Source organism: Enoplosus armatus, chromosome 1 (assembly GCF_043641665.1).
Source record: "Enoplosus armatus isolate fEnoArm2 chromosome 1, fEnoArm2.hap1, whole genome shotgun sequence".
Classification (NCBI taxonomy): domain Eukaryota; kingdom Metazoa; phylum Chordata; class Actinopteri; order Centrarchiformes; family Enoplosidae; genus Enoplosus; species Enoplosus armatus.
In genome coordinates, this window is record NC_092180.1 from 2,192,520 (window position 1) to 2,215,739 (window position 23,220).

The window sequence follows — 23,220 nt, forward strand, 5'->3', positions numbered from 1 at the left end:
AAGTAGAAAGCAGCTGAGAATAGATATACTCAAGTACTCAAGTACAGTACTTGAGTAAATGTACTTAGTTACTTTCCACCCCTCGTACAATAAATACACAAGTCAGATGCAGTTCTTTATAAAGAAAGCAGCACCAACACACTGAAGGTTTTCCCTCCCGTGTTTTACTTATGATTTTGGAGATATTTGCAAATAAATGGCTGCCTGTTTTTTCCTCCAGCCTTGATGCCAGCGTCATGTTTTCTTCTCACCCGTTGCTGCTTATAACAGTGTTTTTCTATTTTGCAGATTTTTATTTGTTGTTCCTCTCTCTCTCTCTCTCTCTCTCTCTCTCTCTCTCTCTCTCTCACTTCTTCCCCAAGGACGGAGGGAAGAGGACAATGGCAGCCGGTGGGGTTTCCCCCCAAGACCTGCTGTGGCTCAACCTGTTCGGCCTGATCTCTCTGGCGTCGTCCCTCAACCCGGACGACCCCAACGTGTGCAGCCACTGGGAGAGGTCAGTCTCCCCAGTTCTCCAGTATTGAAAGTGAAATAACACCGCTGCAGTGAACTAATGGACTCTCCGCCACAAATCAAGACTGAGGGTCTGCCAATAATCAAAAGCAAAAGGGAAAAGGTTTTACTCCCGGGGACACACCGGGGCCGTAAATTCACAGCGACGGTAACGTGACTGCTTGAGTGGTCCCACCGCTCAGTGCTGCGCTGGGTAAAAGCACAATGTCACTCCTGATGAGAGCAGGTGCTCTGATCGATAATCTCTCAGTGTAATCAGTAGAAATTGTGGAAGTGGATATTACCTCTGATGACTGTTACAGTTTTGACTTCCTGCTAAAGGTTAGACTCAGTTCAGAAACTCAAGTGAAAACACACTGAGAGCAAACCCCCAGTGTCAGCTGTGCAACCTTACAGGAAGAATAAAAATAAAAAGTGAAGTTATGTAGAACCCTGGAAGTTTGTGGTTTTTAGGAACATACAATAAAGTTTTTAAAGAAAGAATCGATGGCTTTTAAGCATTTTTCCAGATTTGAGTAGCACCACAAGGACACGCTGCGTTCTCTATCCTGGGATCAATACTTCACTTCCTCACGATCTGTTTTAAAAGCAAACTTATTGACCTGATAACATAAAAAAAAACAACGTACCTCTGTGATGTTTAGCTTTTAGAAATATCGCGTCCTGCTCCACTGTAATACCATTTTGAGTTAGATTTCCTCAAATCCTTGAATTTGATGTTGGAGCGCGACAGGCTGGTTTGTTAATTTGATATTTATTCCAGATTAGAAACTGAATTGTGTTCATCTCAGCTGTTTCTAGGCATCCTTTTATTCTGTGGTTGTGTTTTCTGTCCCTCCAGCTATGCAGTGACTGTGCAGGAGTCCTACGCTCATCCATTTGACCAGGTCTACTACACCCGCTGCACCGACATCCTCAACTGGTTCAAATGCACCAGACACAGGTACGGACTCAGACAGCAACACGTCATCTGCTGGAGCTAAAGCTGCAGTGTGGACCAGTGTACAAACCACTGATTATTTTCACGATTTAATAAATAAATGTGTCAGAACATTTAGAAGACTGTGTCTATTTCTCAAGGTGAGACATTCAAATCGCTAATTTTGTCTGATCACCAGCCTAAAATTCAAATGTGTTCATTTCACTGTGATATAAAACAGAGCGAAGGAGCAGATCCTCACATCTGAGACTTTTTCAAGTTGTCAACTAAACCAAACCTTCTCCGGATTACAGTCTTTGTTTGACGACCTCCAAACCACACATGATAATTTAAAGCTTGTTCTAAACTCCGAAAAGACAAAATGTTCATGTTTCATCAGACGTTCCCACTTCAATCCACACTCTTAATGTAAATCTTATAGAAACGGTACTCAGGAATCTGTTATATAATATAAATATTGTATATATCTATTTAGATATTGATCTCAGTGAGACTTCCTGATTAAGTGAAGGAATTCTTTCTGTGCAGAACTGTAAACAGATATAAAACACTTTTGATCACACTTCATGTCAGACATCATCCAGCCTGGTCACATCTTATATACAGTTTGTCAAACCCTCTACATCGTGTACTGTATGTACTACTTCAGTCACTGGTGTCTACTACCCAACACCGGCACTTCAGCTCTGCCTGATGTGGTCATTTTGACGAGCGGCCGTCGGTGTATCGGCTTTAATGACCACATTAAGCTTTATAGCCACCAGTTTAGCTCCTCCAGCTAAGAGCTGAGTCATTGATCTTAACTGAAATGTCAGACAACATCAGCGTCCTTGAATGAGTGGGAGAAACTCCCTTAAACGCTAAGTGTCGCTCGCCTTTTAGACAGTCTACTGATGTGAACTCAGTTTTAGTTTGTTTTTATGGAGCCTCGTTCTTAACAGCACCATAACATGTGAGTTATTGTTTGAAAGTATTCAGTGAATTAAATGTAATGTCACTTTAATCTGAACCTCATACTTAAGTTTAAGTTTCATTCAACGTAAGTGTGTGTGTGTGTGTGTGTGTGTGTGTGTGTGTGTGTGTGTGTGTGTGTGTGTGTGTGTGTGTGTGTGTGTGTGTGTGTGTGTGTGTGTCACATGTACAGGATCAGCTACAAGACGGCGTACAGACGAGGTGTGAGGACCATGTACAGGCGGCGCTCTCAGTGCTGCCCGGGCTTCTATGAAAGTGGAAACCTGTGTGTCCGTAAGTTGCGTAGATTCCTGCGCTCCCTCTGAGTTTGGATCAATGCAGCCGAACAGATAATAACGGTTTAATACCCGACAAGGTGAAGGCTGCACGACTGTCACCAGAGGAGATCATTCAGTGGCTCTTTAGAATCTCTGCTTCTTGCACCGATCGACGACGCGAAGGCAGATTACAGAGTTCTTAAACTACAACATTTAAATCTTGAGTTCATCACACACATACAAAGAAATGTCAGTAATTATTTGCCCTCTAACTGTGAACACAAACAAGAAGAGAGGAGAGAGGATGATATTTGAAGAATAAGAATCTGGACCAACTATGAGGAGGAAAAGCTTTGAAAGGGAACTGTTACCTGTTCAGCTTCAGACCTGCTGCTATCGCTGCCCTCATTTCAAGCTGCATGAATTTATTTTTATCTATTTATTTGTGCTCATTTGGGGGCAACAGAACAAGCTAAAAACATAACGTGGACGTATCTCCTTATGAATGCACTTTTACACAGAGCAACATTCATTTAAAGTCGCGTTTGTGTCCATCCGACGAATGCAGGTCCGTTCTTTACTTTCTGTGTAGCTTTGGTTGTTCGTGTTCCGGCTAGTCTCTGTTTGTGTCTGCTGTGTGGAGCTGAGCAGGTGGTGCACTGTGGTGAGAGTACAGCTGTAGTCTTGTAAACCAAAACAAAGAGCTAAAACTGGCTAACAGGCTCTGTAGAGAGGCTGATTCTCTGTGGGTTTGTCACTACGAGCTCTTCCTTTCACGCTGCGTGTAGTCATCCCATCCATTGCTTATATAGAAATATTGATTAGTGCAGTTTTTAATACCGGTGCAAACAAACACCTGAGTCTGAGGTGTCCAGCGTGCGTGTTGTCATGTGGCCGTCGTATAAGAAAACCCCAAGAACTGCGATCTCTCATCTTAGAGACATCCAGAAAGAAAGTAATAACCCAAATTTAATCAGCAGCATATAACAAATGTATCTTATGACCACTTTATTTTATATAATAATCCTGCTGAATACTTCATAAGGCACAGAGCTTTTGGCGGCACTGATACCAACCAAGTGTCTGATGATATAAAGACCAAATAAAGGACTTTAACACACATCGCTCTCTTCTTCTGCATGTGAAGTCAGGGCGCTCTTATGATGCTGAAAATGCTCATTGAGTTTGATCAAATGGCAATAAAAACATATCCAGCGCTGTTGTCTCCTATCAGAGAGCACTATCTCCACAATGCAGCTGGATTTGAAATGTTTCCACCACAGGGGAACGTGTGCTCTGCGTAACATCTCTGCAACAAACAAAATCGTTTTCCTGTCATCTGCATTGTTATTTTCAAACTTTTTCCACTTGATACACTCAAAGTATCCAGGCTCGTTAAAATTGCAGCGTATCTTGTGGAACAGTGATTCAATCTCAGTCGTTATCTCTTCACTGCACCAGGCAGTTATCTATATCTGCTGTTAGAGCTGTCAGAGTTAGATCAATCCGGCTCTGTTACAAAGTGGATCAATTTTTACTTAAAGTTTTACCACACAGAGCTTTGAAATCAACGTAAACAGAAGGAGGACAACGAGAAACGAAAGCTGCGAGCACAAAACATCTGCTAATATGGAGTTATAGAGTCTTTATTCTGAAGATATGTCGCTTGAACAATAACGTGTTATTGTGTCATTCAGCTGCAAATCGGCAAATCAGACTCCTCTGTTGCCTTTTTAAGTGTTAGAGACCATTTACATTTGAGAAAAAGGACATCTTTGTGACATTTGTCACATTCACCTTATCAACGGACGAGCTGGGTGCGACTTGTGTTTAGCTTCGTTCCCCGCTGCGTGGGATGAATCTGTTGGTCAGCGAGATAATCAATCAAATATTTCTCTGCAGTTATTTTAGTTTGAAGCTCGTTTTAAGTTTTTCCAGCCAAAGAAAAACACAACTCTTCCGTCAAACAGAACATCAGACGATTAGACCGAGCAGATGAGGCGACAGATGTTCACTCAAAACTGAAACGACACGTGGTGAGATTCTTTATTTAACTGATTGTTAGAGAAGCACACACACACACACACACACACACTCCCTGCTTCTAGTTTTCTCATCACATCCGAAAAAGTCTCTCAAAGTCTTGAACTCGCCAACTGACTCATCAACTCGCCGTCCTGAGGCTCCGCCCCTAACCAGCAGGACACAAAGTTTACTATTGATGCAGTTCATTTCGTGTAGCATAGATGTAGAAAAAGAGGACAAACTCAATGTATCTGATAACGATATAAAGATGAAGGCCTGATGTTGAGTGTCAGTGGACGCTGGCAGCTGCTTGGAGATGCAACGTACAGTTTGTGTGTTTTATGTCCGACCTCCCTGAAGCATAATGTCAATAATGTTGTTGAATGTTATATTCTGTTAATTTGCGCTCAGAAATGACTCAAATGAAGTAATCTGAGGGCGCAAATGAGTCGTTTGAGAGCGCGATTTATTCATTCATGCGCCCAAATAAGTAGTTTTCCCTCCCTGACACCAGCTGGGCTCGCACCGTGCCTCCATCACAGTTCCAGCGATGGCCGTAGTTTCTCCAAATCACAGCTGTAGTGAACTTGTGAACCTCGATCGAAGCCTTCTCATGCAGAGAGGAAGCAGCCTTTTAGGGAAGAGGAGCACGTACGATGTTTGACTCTCTCTGACTTCAGTTTGTTATTTTCACCAGCTCCACCGGTGTTTAGCGTCTCACAGTGAAATTGCACCTGGACACTGAAAGGACAGATAAGATGGGCTGTCTTTTTATTTTGCCTCTAGCCAGGTAGAGTTTCTATTAGTATTAGTGTTTGTGTATGTACGTTGGCTGTTTATGGATGTGTCTGAACATTTCTGTAAAAATTAATCCCATTACACAATAAAGAGGCCCGAGGGAGCGAGACTACCAGCTGGATTTCATATGACGAGGGGGAAGTGGTGCTGGGAGCTGGTCTTAAAGCCTAAAACAGGCCGGATGTTTCCCTTTACGTTCTGTAGATGAAAAACATTTCTGCTGCGACAACAGTGTCTCAGAGAGGAACGTCCGTCTCTGTCCGTCTGTCCTGAAAATATATTTGAAAACCTCCAAAATCAGCATCCAGACAGTCAGAAACGACGTCTGCGAGAGACGGAGAATATCTCCCCGTCCAGTCTCCATCTCAGGCTGGTATACCTTCCCTCGTCCAGCAAAAGAAATCAATTATCCACCCTAGATGGTAAATTCTATAGGGCAGTGTTGCCTTTTCTTATTGAAGAGAGGAAGTGAATGGGTTTGCCTTGGGGGGGGCGGGGAGGGTAAAGAGGAGCGTATTGTGTGTCTTTATTCAACATCTGCTTGTAAACAACTTTATTAGATTCTCCCGGGGGGCGAGACGAATACCCCTCGATTCAATTGTGTGATGCTGCCTCACACACACACACACACACACACACACACACACACACACACACACACACACACACACACACACACACACACACACACACACACACACGTGCACTCCCATTGGCTGAGTGGTTTGAACGCCGGAAGCTAATTCTTTCGATGTTAACGAGGAAGAGACGCCTGCCTGGTTGGCTAACGTTAACGGCCTCCGACAGCTCTTTTGTTGTGTGATGTGCGCAGCCGGAGCTAATTGAAAGCCCCCCCCCTCCACCCCCCCCGACAGAGAAAGAAGGAGGAGGCTGCTAATTTGATTAGAGGGCTTTCCTCTTTCTGTGTTTCCCGGCTGTTTTGTGAGCGCTCTGCTTTTTTCTTTCCTGTCTGTCTTTATATTTTAAATAAACATGTTTGCTCTTCAGACTTCTGTAGGTAAGCACCTTGTGTTGAAGACATCTCTTGTTGAGGTTCCCTGTCTGCAGGCGTAGAAACCTTTTGTTATTCTTCATCTCTGCCTGAGGCCATTTTATCTCTTGTCAGTATGATTTCTCCCCCAGTTGCCCCCTTTTCACTCTGGGTCCGACTCATTCTGTCCTCTTCTTTTTATCTCCTGAACCTCTTTAAACCGGCCGTCAAACCGCAGCAGCTCGGCCGTCTGTGACCTCGTCACCCACCAACCTGCTTCAACCTTCACCCCCCGCCCCCTCTCTGTCACCCACCCCCCTCCACTGTAACCTCCACCATCACATCTGTTAGAAATGACTGTTGGAATGTGATTTTTGATCACATCCTAAAAGAAAAACCTCCATTCTGTAATCCTATAAGTCCAGTTAACTCTGCTGGTGCAGATCATTTGTTGTAGTATGTGTCAGTTTAAAATAACATACACAGTAGGAAGTGTAACGGAGAGCTGTATCTGTCTAAATCAAAGGTTCCAGGTCAGACTTGCATTTGATTATATTGCATGATTTGTCTTTAAAACCTGGAGGCTGTGTTTAAAGCTGGAGGAGGTTCAGAGCATCATTAGTCAAGCTTTATCCTGCGCTGCACCACACGTCTGGTGAACTGAAGATATCTATGTCGCTTTGGCTACGCTGCTAGCAGCGCCTGTTCACGCCTGGACCTGACGAAAAGGTCTGAATCCGATAATTAAGACAAAAATAAGGTTAGACGGTGCTCCTCTTTTTAAAATAGGATCTCTAAATGTATTTATGGTGATGATATCCGTGATTTGACTGACTGGTGACACTCGGACGAGGTGGTGTTTGTGGAGAAGATGCTGCACAAATCTGCATGCTGCTCGTATGCATGCAGAGAACATTATCTTTTCATATCCGAATAATGCGTTCGTATCGGTTGCATCCCTAATTGATGTAAATGCGATTACTTATTCAGCAACTTAAGTCTCGTAGTAAAAAAGTCTGATGATTAAAAATGTGTGTTTAAATGGAACATCACGTTACGTCAAGAGGAGAAATATTAAAACTTTCAACTTTCACTTTCACGTCGTGACGCGCCCGTGGAGATGAGACGCTGAGGAAGACGTCAGGTGTCCCACCGCTGATCTCTCTGCCGCTGCTCATAGCTCCTCGCTCGTCCTGCAGCCGCCCATCAAGAGATTCAAGGGCACTGAAGACGGCTTCAGCATGCCGATACAATAGCTTCAATTAGGAAGCGATTATTTAATTTGATATCTATTAATCTTTTTGTACCCGTTGCTGATGTAATCCTCCATGTAGCGGTTTCTGCTCCAATCCACAGGATGAAAGGATTAGGCACCCGTTTAATGATTTATCAACTCTCCTTCAGGATTATAAGAGCATGTGTCGTTGGCTCTCTTATTAAAATCTGAGCCTGTATTTGCAAGACATCTTTTCTCTCCCTTTCCAAAAATATGGTGCGTAGCACTCAAAGAAACTATTAATGCTAATGGCCTCCACCTCATTATGAAGTCCAGGCTGTTTGGATTGCAGCAGTGACCCCATCGCACCTCATTGCATCGCTTTTTGTGTTTACAGAAGGACCACGCAATGACAATCCAGCAGGACAGTGGTTCCCAACCGGGGGGTCAAGACCCACCTGAGGGGTCAGGAGAGGAAATAAAATGTGAAAAAATGTATTTCTGCTACGCAAAAATATAATTTTCTTTGTGAAATAACGGCCAGTTTTACCTCTTCAGGACGTATTGAAACGTAACAAATCAACGTGTGTTTCATTTTAACGGCTCATTCGGAAATAAAGTTTTGAGCCAGCGCTTTAGGACGTAGATAGACGCGGTTACATTCATGAAAAGTGGGAAAGGGAATGGACTGGGACTCCTAAAGTCCAGTAGTTGAGAACATGAAATAAATATAATAAATGAGAAAAAGAAACTCGGGCAAAATGTTCATTGACGTCACAAATCTAAAGCCTCAACAGAGGTTTGCTGGAGCACTTAAAACACACCATGTTCACTCTTTCTCTGTCATGAGAGCAATGACCGTCCTGTCCAAGTACGTTTTTAGTGTCTTTATTTAAAAACTCACAGCAACAAGGTGGACGACAGAAAAAGGTCTGACTCAAGGTACAACCAGCTAACTGCTTCCTAAAGATCTAAGAGCCCTTCTGGGTTTGTGTTCTTGTGTCATATCTAACAAATGAGACTGGTATCAATCTTCTCATCCAACTCTCTGCAACGAAGTGAATCTCCCCAAATGTCTAACTATTCCTTTAACCATGACAGCAGTCGTCCTCCTGATCCCTTTCTTCCCTTCAACAAATGAGTTGCAGTTTAGCATTAGTACCATTCCTGTTTATTCCTGGACACACCGAACCAAAGTCCCATTCGCTAATGTTGAAATGGGAATAAAAAGTATTGAACCTTGAATGCGATTGTCTAACCAGAAGCGTAACCACAGAGAAGACAGATCAGACTAACAATCCCACCTGGACTTTTCTGTTTCTAGTGTTTCATAAAAACGAGAACAAACAAATACTCGCCGCAACAAAACAGGTCGTCCACAGGTGAATAACAGCAGTCCTGTTCTCAGCGTCCACTGTATGTCTGAGCAAACATAAAGCTTTCAGTATTACAGGCAGAAACCGTCCACGATTATAAATCTTTACTCAGTGCGCGGTGCCAAGTACATGTGGCTGGGAGGATTCCTGTCCTAATGCAAGAAAAAAGCTGTAAAATGTTAACACACTGCCACTATAAATTTAGAGAGGACGACCCCTCTGTGGCTAAAGCACCATAAAGCCTTGGTTTACCGAGGCCGGTCTAACTCCTGCATCCACTGCACCCTCTCCTCCTCCCGGCTCGCGTACTTCCGTGCAACTTTCAAAACTCAGCATTTCACTTTTTTGTGCAGTGTGCTGATTTTAAATTACACCTCGTAGCCTTAAAACGCAGCTAGTTTAATAAGAATAGTGTGTGATGCAGGTTGGTTTAGTTGGGTGTGTATGAGCTTACATTGCATATGTGTGTGTGTGCAGGTAGTAAAACTAAAGAGGCATTGTTTTTCATTTATGTGATGTTCATTTGTTCCTGTGCACATATTTATGCAAGTGGAGCCGCCTGTTTCTGTTAGAGAGGAATCAGTCGCACAAACAGAGACGCAGAGCAGCAGCACATCATATCTCTGTGATGGAGGAGCTAAAGTCTCCAAGCTGTCAGCCCGTCTCCTCCCAGCACGATCCCTACCTGATGTATGATGCAGTATTCATACTGCGATACACAAGTGATCCTCACAAAATGAGTTGGGGGGGATGTTAGATAAAGTTCAGCCTGACACAGATGATAATAAAGCTGCTTTTGCTTTGATTTTTCATTCCATTAAACATTTTTAGTGAGATGCGTTCAATGACCGCAGTTTTTATCTTCTGAGGATTATTATTTTTGAGCTGTGAACAGTGTGTGTGTGTGTGTGTGTGTTTGTGTACTAATGTAGGCAGAGGCATTAGTGTCCTTCCAGTGCTGACAGAAAAAAGAACAATTACTGCCTTTCCCAGCATGCATCAGGCAGGGTTTTTACACTTCCTGTTCCCTCGTCTCCAAGTCAGTGGGTTTTCTGAATAAGGTCTGTGGTTAACACAAGCTGAAGACGTTTTCACCTTTTGTTCACTCCACATTTAGCCCGACTCGTTCATCCCGAACACGGAAACTCATCTACTCACCAGTCCAACTTTACAGCCTCGTTGTGATTATACTCTATATCTGTATCTTTGTATATTCTCTTAAAAGTGAAGCTCAGTGGTGGAGCAATTCGTTTATTGCCTAACGTTAGCTTTTTACGTCTGGCGATTCCATTTATTCTTTTATCAAAACAAAATCATGAAAGTGGCGTTCATTAGTGACGATTATCTTGCTGAACAAAACGTGTCAGTATCACAAACTTTATTTTCTGCAATGATCCAAAAGCCAATGGAGAAATCCCATTGGCTTTGAGTGGAGGGGCCCAGGGCGATGCTGACTTCAGGGCTGGCCCACAGAAATGCCCAATTTTTTGTGTCCATCCTTAATATTAAACCTCACATGGACACTATGGAGACTTTATTAAAGACTTAATCTTAATTAGTTTATACGCAGAGTATATTAATAAACACATTATAGATACATACAGTACATTATACAGAATAAAAGAGTTTCTCCTTAGTTCCTGCTCAAAATGCTCTTTATGATGCAATGACATAATCACTGGAAGCGAGAAAGTCAAGTTTATATTATTAAAAGTCATTCTGATGTGCCATCGGGTTTAAAGTTTCACGTGTTGCTCTTTGAAGTCAGTGGGAGTGACGTTTCCAGATTCACTTTTAGGTTTTAATTGTGAAGTGTGAGTGTGTGTGTGTGAGTGTGTGTTTCTTACTCTGTCTTTGCTTTTGTCTCCAGAGGAATGTTTTTCTCTTAATTTTCCCACTTCCTCCTCTTCCTCACCCCTCTGGCCTCCGAGCTAATCGCTGAGGAAGACAATGACACGGCAGCTCTGTGAAGACGCAGCATCGTTTGTTATGCTGCGATAGAGTCGTTTGTTTTGAACCTTCAGATAGTGTGTGGCAGCTCTCAACTGTAAGGTCGTGTCTTAATGAAATATTACACCCGTTGGAGAAGCTTAAGGTGAATCTGTGCCGCCTTATCTGTTTGCTGTACCAAGCAGATAATATGCTTTACGCTCTGCCAGCGGACCGGCTCGTGGCATCTTACCATATCTGAGTTGATTTTTTCAGGACGGCGAATACATAAATATTAACAGCCGCTCGCAATTCGTGCTCTTGATAGATGAATCTGTGTCTCATTGATGTATTTCCTTTGTCAAACCACAAACACGTGAAACAATGACGCAGCGCCGCCGCGATGTGCTCAGCCTCAGGGTGGAGGCCTCTGTACACTGACAAGTCCATTATGTTCTTACAAACCTCTCATCTGAAGAACTACTGACCTGTACGATGGTAGTATAACAAAAGATGCAAATGATTTGTAAACCTGTTTTTTTACCCATAACATTAAACTGTACATTTCAGCCCTGAGTTCTGTCTGCAGGTATTCCTTTCAGCCTTGAGAGTGTAAACCGGGGTAAAAAGCATTCAAGCTACGTTCAAGAACGTGCTCACCCTCGTTAAGCATATTGCAAGTGACAATTCTTACACAGATGATGGACACAGATGACATTTTTACGCTTGACAACGTTTAAAAAGCAAAATGGTCTTTTGAAGAAAGTATAAGGAGCAGTCTTAGTATTGAAGAGCATGAAAGATGGACGCCTGGTCTGGACTGTGTTGTAGGGTGGCCTCTCCTGCAGCTCAGCTCGCTTTATTCAGGGACTGGAACTGTGAAAGTGTCCTGAGATCAACAGGGTCTTGGTCTTGGTGATTTATCAAAGTTAAGACGACAGTCAGAGAGAGGGTTTGATACTAATCTTGGTGTCCTCTTCTTTCTCCTAAGCGTTGTGTACCGAGGAGTGTGCCCACGGACGGTGTGTCTCTCCTGATACCTGCCAGTGTGAGCCGGGCTGGGGAGGACTGGACTGCTCCAGCGGTGAGTTCAAATTACAGCAGCTCGACTTCAGTCGGTGGAATAAGTGTGAAAAGAAAAGAAAACTGTGCTGAAGGTGGACTCACGTGTACATAAACCAGTGCTCATGCTCACATGTGTCCTTCAGCAGCAGTGTCTTCATGACCACACTCTCCATGTACAGCAAAGTGCGACAGTAACGGCACTTTTCGGCTTTTCACACTGCACTTAGTCCCAGACTGAGGCTTTCACACTGACACCCTCCTGGCAGACTCCAAGTGGGGCTTGCTGGCCCTGATCCGGAACAGGGTTAGTCACGAGTTTGCAGGGTTATCCCCCGAAAAACGACACGGGGAGCTGCCAGGTAAAAAGCTGCCGATGTCTAATTAGTAAGGTCACTTTTTTGATTGTTATATATTTACGACACACGTTAAGACTGTTGAGCTGATTAGGAATATTACTTATAATCCGCAGGGAGGTAAAGGTAACCGGCATACACAAGCTGTTGGCATTTAAAAGGGGCACCAAGTCATCCGACGTCAGCCTCCTGTGGTGATAAAGAAAAGAGCCCATTTTCACAGCAGAGGTCCATCTGAAGCTAATTCATGCAGATAAACAACAGAAATGTTCAATGAGCAAGTAGTAAAATGATCCGCTGGTTTGTTGAAGTAGTTAAAGTTTGAAGTTTATTTATAGAGCACATACTACAGAGTGATGAAAAGGTAGAAAACAGATTAAAATATAGATGCAGACACACGACACGCTCGATCCCTCTTGTGTTTATTCTTATATAGAAGAAGATAACGGCGGTGTACGGCTCAGATCAGCAGGCCGGCTGTTCCACTGAGGAGCACAAACACTCAGCGCTCTGCCACCAGGTTCTGATTGAATTCTGGGAGTTTGGAGGAAATGACTTTTCCTGTGACCAGAGGAATCTGGCTGAGATATAATCTGGCGTCAGACCAGCAAGATCTCTACAGACCACGAGCAAAATCCTGAATTCAGTTCTGTGACGATGCTGGGCAGATACTGAGTCGCCGCTGTTGTCTTGACTGAGCTCTGTGATAAAACATGTACCTTCACTGATCGGGAGCTGAGGAGTCGTGCGTCTTGGCCGTGCAGAAAGGGAAGATGAAAATGTGCAGAGTGAGTCGAGACAAACATACAGTCTCTGCCCAACTCGACGAACTGGTAACCAGTCAAGGAACGAGCAGCTGCATTTTGAATGAGCTGAAACCGTTGAACGGTTTAACAGGAAGACCGGCAAAAAAGCACGTTATCAGTTATCGAGTCAGCGGATGACAACGGCATGGACGCTAAGTGTGTCTGGATCTGACAGGAACAGAGAGCGTGGAGGTTTCTGAGATATTCCTGAGCTGCTGGAAGGCTGAATGTGAAGTTCTGTCGCAGCAGAGCGGATGAGATTCTGTTTGAGGCCAGAAAGTGAGTTTTTGAAAGCTGAGATAATCTTTGTGTCACGGTTACAGATCAGCAGCTCCATCAGACCTCCACCCATTTAGGTCCGTTTTGTGGTACGGAACAGTATAAATTGTACTGATTGCGCCTTTAAACTGGAAATGAAGCTATTGCACCTCAATATCAATCTCATCTCTGCCGCTTGGTTCCACTCCTCAGCTCTTCCAACTCTCGCACCGCCCTCACGGGTGCTGTGGGAGTCCAGTTCACTATAAACCATGGGTGTATGTGTGTGCAGTTGGGGGGGATTTGGGGGGCTATTGACACTTAATGAGTCACACAGCCCCTTTAGTCCCACTTTGTTATTGGTGTGCTCCAGCCTCTCCATTGTTTACCTGCTTTTATTGCTGCCCAGGTGCCAGGGGACTGAGGCCAAGCCAAGACAGGGGTTAGGTAAATCTACCCCCACTTAGGCTAAGGGGGAAGAGGAGGGTGGAGGATGTCGATCAACTCAGTCTAGTATGTCGGGTTCACTCTGGAAGTTTGGCTGACTTTAACTTCCTTTCTTCAGTGTGTCTGTCTGTCTGTCTGTCTGTCTGTCTGTCTGTCTGTCTGTCTGTCTGTCTGTCTCTCTCTCTGTCTGTCTGTCTGTGTTCGTGCATCCATCTATTCATCATCCCCTCTTATTTCTTGCAGTGATAAAGCAGAGCTCGGTGTGCGTCAGCCTCACACCTCTCCTTGCAGATAGTGCAGCTGTGTGACAGGTGAATGTGAAGACTGGAAAATAGATTAAAAATGCATCTTTCTGCCGATGTCCCATGTTAGATTAATACACCCCCGTGTGAAGACGCTGCCTCCTCACGTCCCTACAATAGAATTTGTCATTTGCTCATTACCTGTGGAAGAATGTAATTTGTTATAAAGGTGCTGCACAGTAGACTGAACCGTCCCTCCCACGGGGATATTGAGCCTACTCTCACACAGACTGTGTTTTATTTTATGCACGCTCTTACGTGATTGGTCAGAGGATATTAATCCTGTTGTCAGTAACAGATTTAAAGGTGCCACATTGTTCTGTTTTTATATTGTTTTGTTTTCTAATATACTCCGGCTCAGGGTGAGAGCAGTGTTCTTCATGATGTTTTGCAAATGCATTTGGTTTAGTTGCAGTGGCATGTATTGAATGAATTTAAAGGCTTAATGTCTCACGGGCAGAACGGACAAATTTGCAGGATCCTGATTGGTGGACAACACCCGCTCCTCAAATTCAGATGAGTCTCCTCCAGTTCGAATGTCACAAACTGGCCTGATGCGAAATAATTTAGCAATTATTCAAGAAGACCAAGTCCAGCTGTGATTTGGTAACGAGAGGTGCACTCAAACATCCACTCGGTGTGTCAGGCACAGTCTAAAACAACAGTCCTGTAAGAAAAGCTCCTTCATGAAGGTTATAATGTTTGATTCAACTGTCTGATTATTTTGGGAGGATGTAGTTTGTGGTGCTGTTGAATTACATTATACAAAGAGGCGTTTCTGTTGTTTTGTCCACCCCCCATTTATATCAGTGAGGCTCGGCTGATTACATCGGTGAGACTAAACCAAAACAGTGAGGTAAAAAAAAAAAAAGCTCTCTGTGAGTTCAGAGCGACCAGCTGCCTGTAACACACATGTGGAAGCAGAATATAACACTGAACACTGGACTGGAAAACAAACCTCGCTAGTGAACATAACCAGAGGCAGCAATTACGTCTCCTGCACAAAGTATTTAGTGAAACCATTTAGCAGCGAACACATGTAATTTCTAGTAGGCAGGGTTCTACATAAAGGAGGAATTAATCTATTTTTACATGATTGTGGTGTGAAAACCAGAGTGATTATCAGAAGATAGTGATGAACGATAGCAGGAGCTGTTCGTAACGAGTGACTCAACCTTCAAGTGGGCTCTCTGAGCAAAAGAAGAAGAGGAGGATTGTCCTTTGCGTTGTCTTCTGCTGTAGCTAACCAGATTAGCCGGTGAAGCAGCCTCAGCCGCCTTCCCTCTCCAAACTCCCGTCCGGTTGGAGAACTTTGTTGCTCTGCCAGGCAATATAAATAGCTCGGACAGAAGTGGGTTGAAGCTACGAGAGGAAGGCGAGGATGAGACGGGGGAGACGAGAGAGGAGATGTAGGAAGAGGCCTCTAAAGTAGGGAAAAGAAGAAAAAAAGTGGTAGATAAGTACAAATTATGATGGCAATTATCATGTAAAGATGGTGATTATGATGAGAGAGATTATCAAGAGCACGAAGGAGAAGATGAAGGGAAAGAACAATGCAAAGAAGCAGTTTAAGATGGTAAAGATTCATAAAAGAATTAGAGGAGAAGCAAACTGCTACATAGGCAATTTATGAAGTGAATCATTTTGATTAGCAGTGATTACTCCTGCGCCTTCACACTCTTATGAATTTCACAAAGTTGGGTATATATATATATATATATATATATGTTATATATAATGTTGGTGTTTGTCTTTGTGTGGATGGTATCTTCATGCACACACAAGTTTTAAAACTGTGGCGTTTTAGTTGCCTACGTCACCTCAACCATAGTTCATTTGCAATAACCACAATTTTATGACTAAAAGGCTTCGCTGTCTTTGGTTCAGTGTGGACGCTCTCATCAGCCTCGTTTCCACCGTATTCTCGTATTTCCTCGTATTTTATTTTTTTGATATAAATATAAATATAATATGGGATCGCTTTCGCATTCGCTGGTTCCAGCATCTCAAGTGTGAATATTTGCTTTTCTTAGTTTTATAGGACAGTAAACTGGATATCTTTGGGTTTTGGTTCATTGGTCGGACAAGACAAGACATTCGAAGACGTCATGTTGGACGGACATTTGTCAATACATTTTATAACTCGTAATCAGTGAATCAAGGAAGTAATCAATAGATGAATCTGTAATGAAAATAATCTTTAGTTGCAGCTTCGCAGACTAACTGGTGAACATAGCGGAGCGTGTTAGCAGCTAAAGAGCCAGATATTTCCCTCTGGAGTAGTTTGAGACCAGAAACCAGAAACACAAATGTTGCTCCATGTCTGCTGGACGTGTAAAGAAGCAACAGTCCAGCGTGTTGCGCCCCCAAGTGGCCAAAAGAAAACGTATCACAGGTTTTAAGCCGTACTGAATTTCTCCTGCCCAAGATGTTCAGAATGAAAGCGATACTGGAGCCCACGTCTTTCTGTGGATATGACGTAAACTATAAACACCTCGGCCGCATCGCTTCGTTTCCGACTTACAGCCACGTTATATGAGCACTGTTGCTCATCGGGAGCAGCCCATGTGATACTAACGGCAGAGGTATTCAAAAGTACTTTATATCAGGTACACAAACAATTAAAGACTCATAACACACAGCAGCAAAAATATATAAATATGTTCACAAGGTTAGTGGTTGTGGCTTTTTCATCCTGTTTCATTTGGCCAACTGAGAGCTTTTCAACTCAGGCTGCGCTCAAACAACCGCAGCATGCACTTGAAAATGTGACTTTTCTGTCCTCTTTTAAAAGGGGACAGAAAGTCACTCTGTTGTGCCTTGATAGAGGTGACAGTGTAATCTCCACCAACTACAGGAAATGACCCCTGAACACAAGGCTTTGTGGGTAGCTCACCTCACTCCTCTCTCTCCACCGGGGGTTCGGAGGAGGCAGGCGAAAGTGCACAGAAGCCCTGAGTGCAACAATCGGGTGTCTTTGTAAACCCCACTCTCAATCTTCTCTTCTCAATAAGTGATGAATTTGGCACAGGGCTCCATGTGTTGTCATGGAAACAGATGATGCCCAAGCACATTGCATTAACAAGCCTTTTACTGATGAGCTACTGGCGGCTTTTTGAGACAGAATACTTTCCGTTGTTTGTGTCTCGTAATGGATGAACTTTGACAGTCGGAGAGGAACTTTTCTTATGACTGAGTACAGACAGACGTGGCGTGTCGAAGCACTTTTCGTTGAATCCCAGTTTGGCCGTGATTGTTTTCAAATCTGCACGTTATCTTTAAAATGAGCAGAGGTGGTAGGAAACAGCCTGGTGCTTGTGGCATGCTTCTTCTTTTACCTTCTCTGTGTTTTTTTTTTTTTTAAGTTCCTATAAATATGATAATGTGTCAAGGTCGAGTTGGTGCGCTGGAGATTGCTGAGACGACACCGCGGTTGTCAATGGCCAGCGTGGGCGCTCGCTCACTACTGTGCCCAGACATGCCATTTATCAGAGCTGGACTCAAGCAGCACCCATAAATACACACACACACACACACACACACACAAAGCTCGCAAACAAGCAGAACAGCAGGTGGGCAGACACACACTCATTGAGTTGCCTACAGTGATGTATTCGCCTCTCTTTGCTGCTTCCCTCGCGCAGACTAAGTCCCCACAAGAGCCAAGTTTCACACGATTTTTCTTGCTGGCATCCATGTTAGAGAAAGCCTGTCAAGGTGTGCAACACCATAATGCAGCCTGCGCTTTCCTTCAGCTGTTGTTCTCTGTGTTTGTCTCTCGTGTGCCTCTCTCCTTATCTCCCGGTGCCACTCTTCAACTCCACTGTACAAAATCCATACGGATCCATTGCAGTGCAACTCTGCCTCAGCTCCTGCTTTTGATTTGTGTTTGCGAGTGTGTTTGTTCGCTGACACTCAGCCGCTCCACACAAGGCCTTTTTACCACCTGGTTTATTCCTCATGATGTGTTCTATATTTTTGTCATTATTTCATGCTCTTCTCCCCCGCGAGTGGGGAAGAGTGAACAAATTTTATTTATGAATTGCCGACATCACAAACGTAGATCACAGCCATCGTATTCTTTGCACGTAGGACACCAAAGGTCAAAGTCACAACATCCAGACAATAGACTAAACAAGTACGCTTTGGTTCCTGAAATATTCATCAGTGCTTTTCAGACGAGCGCTGACTGTCGTTTTGTTTCTTACAATAATTCTAGTTTTTAATGCAGGACATTCTTCTGTATCTGATTGCATTCAAGGCCGCACTGATGTGAGGAGCCCTGCAGTCGCACATCACACATCTCTGCTCGGTTTCTCTTGTTTTTAGAAAGAAAGCAGCAATTAAACAACACTGAAGTGAAAAACATGCTTCAAACTGCTTCTGAGCTTGTCTGTGACTCATTTAGCATGTAACTGAGGTGTAACATCACTACCCAACAACAACAACAACAACAGCAGTGCTGCTCCTGGCAGTATGATTTAACTGAGCTGATCATTCACAACGATGATTGGGTCAATAATAAACCTCAACACAATATCATCCACTGATATTAAAGGCTGCTGATATTCTATATTCTTCTTAAAAGAAACCAACAAGCGTTGTTTGTGTATCACAGTCTGATGTATCTTCCTCCTCTGAGCCATGAAGAACTGTTAAAACACATCAATGAGCCTCACTGCTGTTTTACCTTCATCACCATGAACACACACACACACACACACACACACACACTGTCCTGCTGGTCCAAACACTCACTAGAGCATCAAATGTGGATTCATCCGCCGTTGAAAATAGTCCCCAATAAATGTTATATATATGTTAAATATTGTGTTTGATAAAAACTACAGTGAGCAGCTGTCTGAGGAAACGACTGAGCCTGTATATATTTGTGAGCCCTTTTTAAAGATTTACAGCGTAGGGAAGTCAGAAAGTGTGGAGAGACGGACGACCACATTGTTGGTTTTGGTCTTTTCACTGGATTTGTTGACAATAAGAAAAATATAGAATAATTCCAGCCTCATCCTGTAATTCACTTTTAGGCTTTGAGCGTGAAAGCTGCAAACAGCAGTTTAGTTTATTTAGCAAAATAGTCTCAATGTTCACTCACGACCGTCATCATGCTTTGTTGTCATGGACACGGTTCAGTGTAAATTCAGGAAGTTGCTTGACAGCTGGGCAAAATACATTCAGCGAGGAAGGCTGACAGATGTGGTTGAAAGATCAGAAAAAAATAGTAAATGCACCTTGAGTTAAGATTATTTCACAAATCACAGTTAAGAGTTTACATAATACCTGTTTCTCTGACAGATATTTATGATCTTACTTTGCGTTTGGAATATCTTGTCTGGTTGTTGAGTGTATTATATTCATTTTAGATGTGTGTGTGTGTGTGTGTGTGTTTACATACAGTGTGTGCCACTTACACAAATGAAGATCATAAGAAAGAAGTAAAATAATCTTATATCAAAAGTTGAATGACCAACCAAATCAGAAACATTGACGCAGGGGAAGTTCCTCCCCTGGCTTCTTCTTCTCCTGTTTGGCTTCGTAGAGTATTTGTGGAAAACACTTGTTCGTCAGATGTAGCAGGTACATCACTTTAAAGAGGAAATAAGCTGCAGGTATATGAGGTTGAGTTCTTTGTGAGAAGACGGGGGTGAGACGAGGAGACGGAGCTGTGATTTGAGGGAATGAGAGGAAGGTAGGGCAGAGACGGACGTGACATGTTTCTCGAAGAGATGAGTTTTCAATCCCCACCGGTACATAGTCAGTGACTGTGCAGTCCTGAATGGGACGGGAAGGTCATCCCTCCATTGGAAGACAAGAGGGAACAAAGTCGAGGCCGCCTGGAGGAAATTCACCTCAGGAAAGGTGGAACTAAGCTCCCGGTAGGAGCTGATAGGCTGCTATAGACTCAAAGAGAGACAAAACCCCTGGGAACAGTGTGCAGTGTGGCCTTTCATGAAGATTACCTCTATTGCAATTAGACACCGGGGCTCACTCACTCCTGTTATTTAGTGTTTTTATCTGAAAGGTCACCAAGTTCAAGGTCTTCAGCAGTAGATCCCAGCGGTATGTTGAAGTCCAGACGACTTGTAACACGTTCACTTGAACCTTAAACGCGGCACTAAACTCAAAACAAAAAGGACAAAGTTGAAGTGAACGCTGCTGTGAGGGAACGTCAGCGGAGTTCATTATGAGATGGGAGGACGTGCCTGGTGTCTCCAGAGTTGCTGCTCTCGGGATCAGACAGATCCTCTGGTCGACGAGAGAGAAAGAGAGACATTTCTTATTTTAGAACAAGAGAACCTGAAACTGTGGGCCCTCCCGGCGTTCATAAAGAGACTAACAGAGTGACCTCCCACACAGCTTTGTAAAAGTGAGACGGCAGAGAGCGGTTTGAAGTCACACTCATTCGAAACCATCAAACTGTAGCGACCTAAAGCATATTTTACTTGATGTTTCAGCTAGCATTAGCAGAGAGCTAGCATGGATTTAGGTCACCGGGCAGATGGAAGCAGCGGCAGGTACCTTCAGCTGAACTCACTCACCAGACACTCAGGTTCTTTCTGTTATTTCCCTCCAGTCCCTCGTCTTTTTCCCCTCTCCTCTCTGTGCGTTCATGAAGTTAAGTATACCCCCCCCCCCCAGTCAGCAGTCAACATGGACGGAGAGAGATTAATTACATCATAACACGCAACAGTGGAGGTCTGCGAGGTAAAATTTGAGGTTTTGTCAATGGAGTCTTTGAGGAGAGCGATGAAACGGCTGTTTTGGGTTTGGGGGGAGTTGAGGCAGACGCACCCATTTGTTGTAGTCTGAGATGCTGGTGCTCTACTGCGACATCTAGTGGTTCTGAATATCTTATATAAGAACTTTAATATGCACGTGGCTGTCCCAATATCACGTAGCCTCTGAAAGATCTGGACAAACTAAAATAGAACCTGGAAGTCGTGTGTAAATGCAGAAACTGGATTCAGATCTGATCCGGTGGGGCCACAGGTGTGAAAGGATGCTTCTACACGAACCAGAATGTGAGGAGTCGGTGGTGAGTTGCAGTGCAGCAGCGGTCTTCTGCTCCATGTGATTCAGCGTCGCGTGATCTTTTAAAACATCCCCTCCTAGTTTACGAGCGCCACAAGATCGACACATCACATCAGATTCATCCGCCCATTCTCACTCCCATAATCCAGTGCAGCGCCAGGCTGGGAGGTTAATGAGATGTCACAGCAAACCTTTCCGCCCCCCCACTCAGACGCTCCTACATGGCCTCTGAGGACATGAGAAATTCAGACGTGCTTGAAAAGGGATTAGCCTCTAAGAACTATGGAGTGTTTATGTCTTTTGTTTAAAACATGCCGCCCTTATTAGTTTATTATGCTGAAATTAATCTTTCACTTTCACAGTGTTGAAGAAGTCAGAGCAAAAACGGTCTGATGTTCTTAAACAGCAGAATAAAAGAGAAGTCTAATCAATTTACTACACCATCTGTATTTTTATTCATAGTTTTTGCCATCTAACCCCCGAGTGAGAACCTTTTCGGTCTCGATCTCACCGGTTTTCTGCGTCGGGCTTCTGCGTTTTGGTCCCTGTCTGGATTGTGAGCCAGCAGGTCCACCACTGCAGCACAGTCGCTCAGCGTCATGTACAGAGACTAACTCACCTGTGCTCTGCCTGGCGATAGAGGACTCCCGACTCCCACTGCTCTTCATTAGCATCGAGTTCATTAGGCAGCTAATACCTGTTGCCCCTGTTGGAGGGGGTGATACTGCGGGGTCAGTAGCCATTAGCCGGTCTGTCCTCTGAGCTTTGTTCGGCTCTGAACCCCATTCAGGAGAAGACTGGCATTTTATGACAACGTGTATCTTTCATTACCCAACAGACCGAGTTCAGCAAGTCATTAAGTGCAGCTTTGCAGGAATGATGCTGCGAGTGTCTGTGGAGAGGCAGGGGAGCGCTATATGAGGAGCTGAGGAGAGGAGGGGATAGAGAGGATCGTAGAATAATGTATAATTACAAAGGAAGTGTGAGACCGAACATATGGAGAGCTTCAGCGATCCAGATCAAGAGAATGCACAGGGATAAAAGCACCTCTTGTTACTGTATATAAGCTTGTTTTGTATGTGTTTGCAGTGTCACACACTTCTGTCCTTGTTCCACCTTGTGTGTGTGTGTGTGTGTGTGTGTGTGTGTGTGTGTGTGTGTGTGTGTGTGTGTGTGTGTGTGTTCGCCGAGGCTGCACCTCCTCTGGATGTTTATCCTGGCACTTCATTTAGGTCCTCAGTGATAATACACACAGTCTAAGGGGACGCTGATTGTCCTGCTCGACACGAACACAGCTTCACACACACACACACACACACACACACACACACCGCTGACGAGTGGACTTGCCCCACTGCCAAGTCCAATTAACGGCTACAGCCGCATCAGCATGCCCCTTGTGTTTGGTCAAAATTAATTTACCAACAAACTTTTTAATCAAATCTTACCACAAGCCCTGAGGGGTGATTGGCTCTCTGCGCTCCCACGTCCGGTGCTCGATGTCCGTCCCCGACAAAAGGGAGCTGTGATTCAGCTTGAAGCGACGAAGCTGAGGCTTTTTCTCGCTTCTTGTGAGCGTAAGAAAAATGATCCTTCAGCTTTTTTCCTGCAGTTTGTTAAATTACAGCGAGCGACACAATGAAAGCCGCAGTCTGTCTGCTGAAAAGCAAAATGCTCAAATGTCAGTGAGTTTTTTTTCTGTTTAATAATAATATTTTACTGATACTTACTGCTGGCAGAAAAGCTTTTGATAGGATGTGTATTTAAATATCCATGGAAACCCATTCCAGCAGGATGTTAGATGACATAGGTTCCATATGTCAAAGGAACCCCTGAGCTTCTGTCTGTAGATCGTCTTACCGTTCAAAATACTCACATATGTCATCGCTGTTATGGCTGTCGTCACAGTCAAGACTCCAGCATCA

General features: G+C 43.9%; 1 protein-coding gene across 2 annotated transcripts in view; it reads left to right on the forward strand.

Annotated features, from left to right (window-relative positions):
• Nucleotides 1-380: 380 nt before the first annotated feature.
• LOC139291408 (multiple epidermal growth factor-like domains protein 11) overlaps nucleotides 381-23,220 on the forward strand; it is a 71,406-nt gene continuing 48,566 nt past the window's right edge. The window contains exons 1-4 of one of the 2 annotated variants that reach the window (XM_070913464.1): nucleotides 381-496; nucleotides 1,355-1,456; nucleotides 2,598-2,698; nucleotides 12,009-12,101. In XM_070913464.1, the coding sequence (XP_070769565.1) occupies nucleotides 381-496; nucleotides 1,355-1,456; nucleotides 2,598-2,698; nucleotides 12,009-12,101 (412 nt within the window). The remainder of the gene's footprint in view (nucleotides 497-1,354; nucleotides 1,457-2,597; nucleotides 2,699-12,008; nucleotides 12,102-23,220) is intronic. The other variant, XM_070913544.1, reaches the window with a different exon arrangement.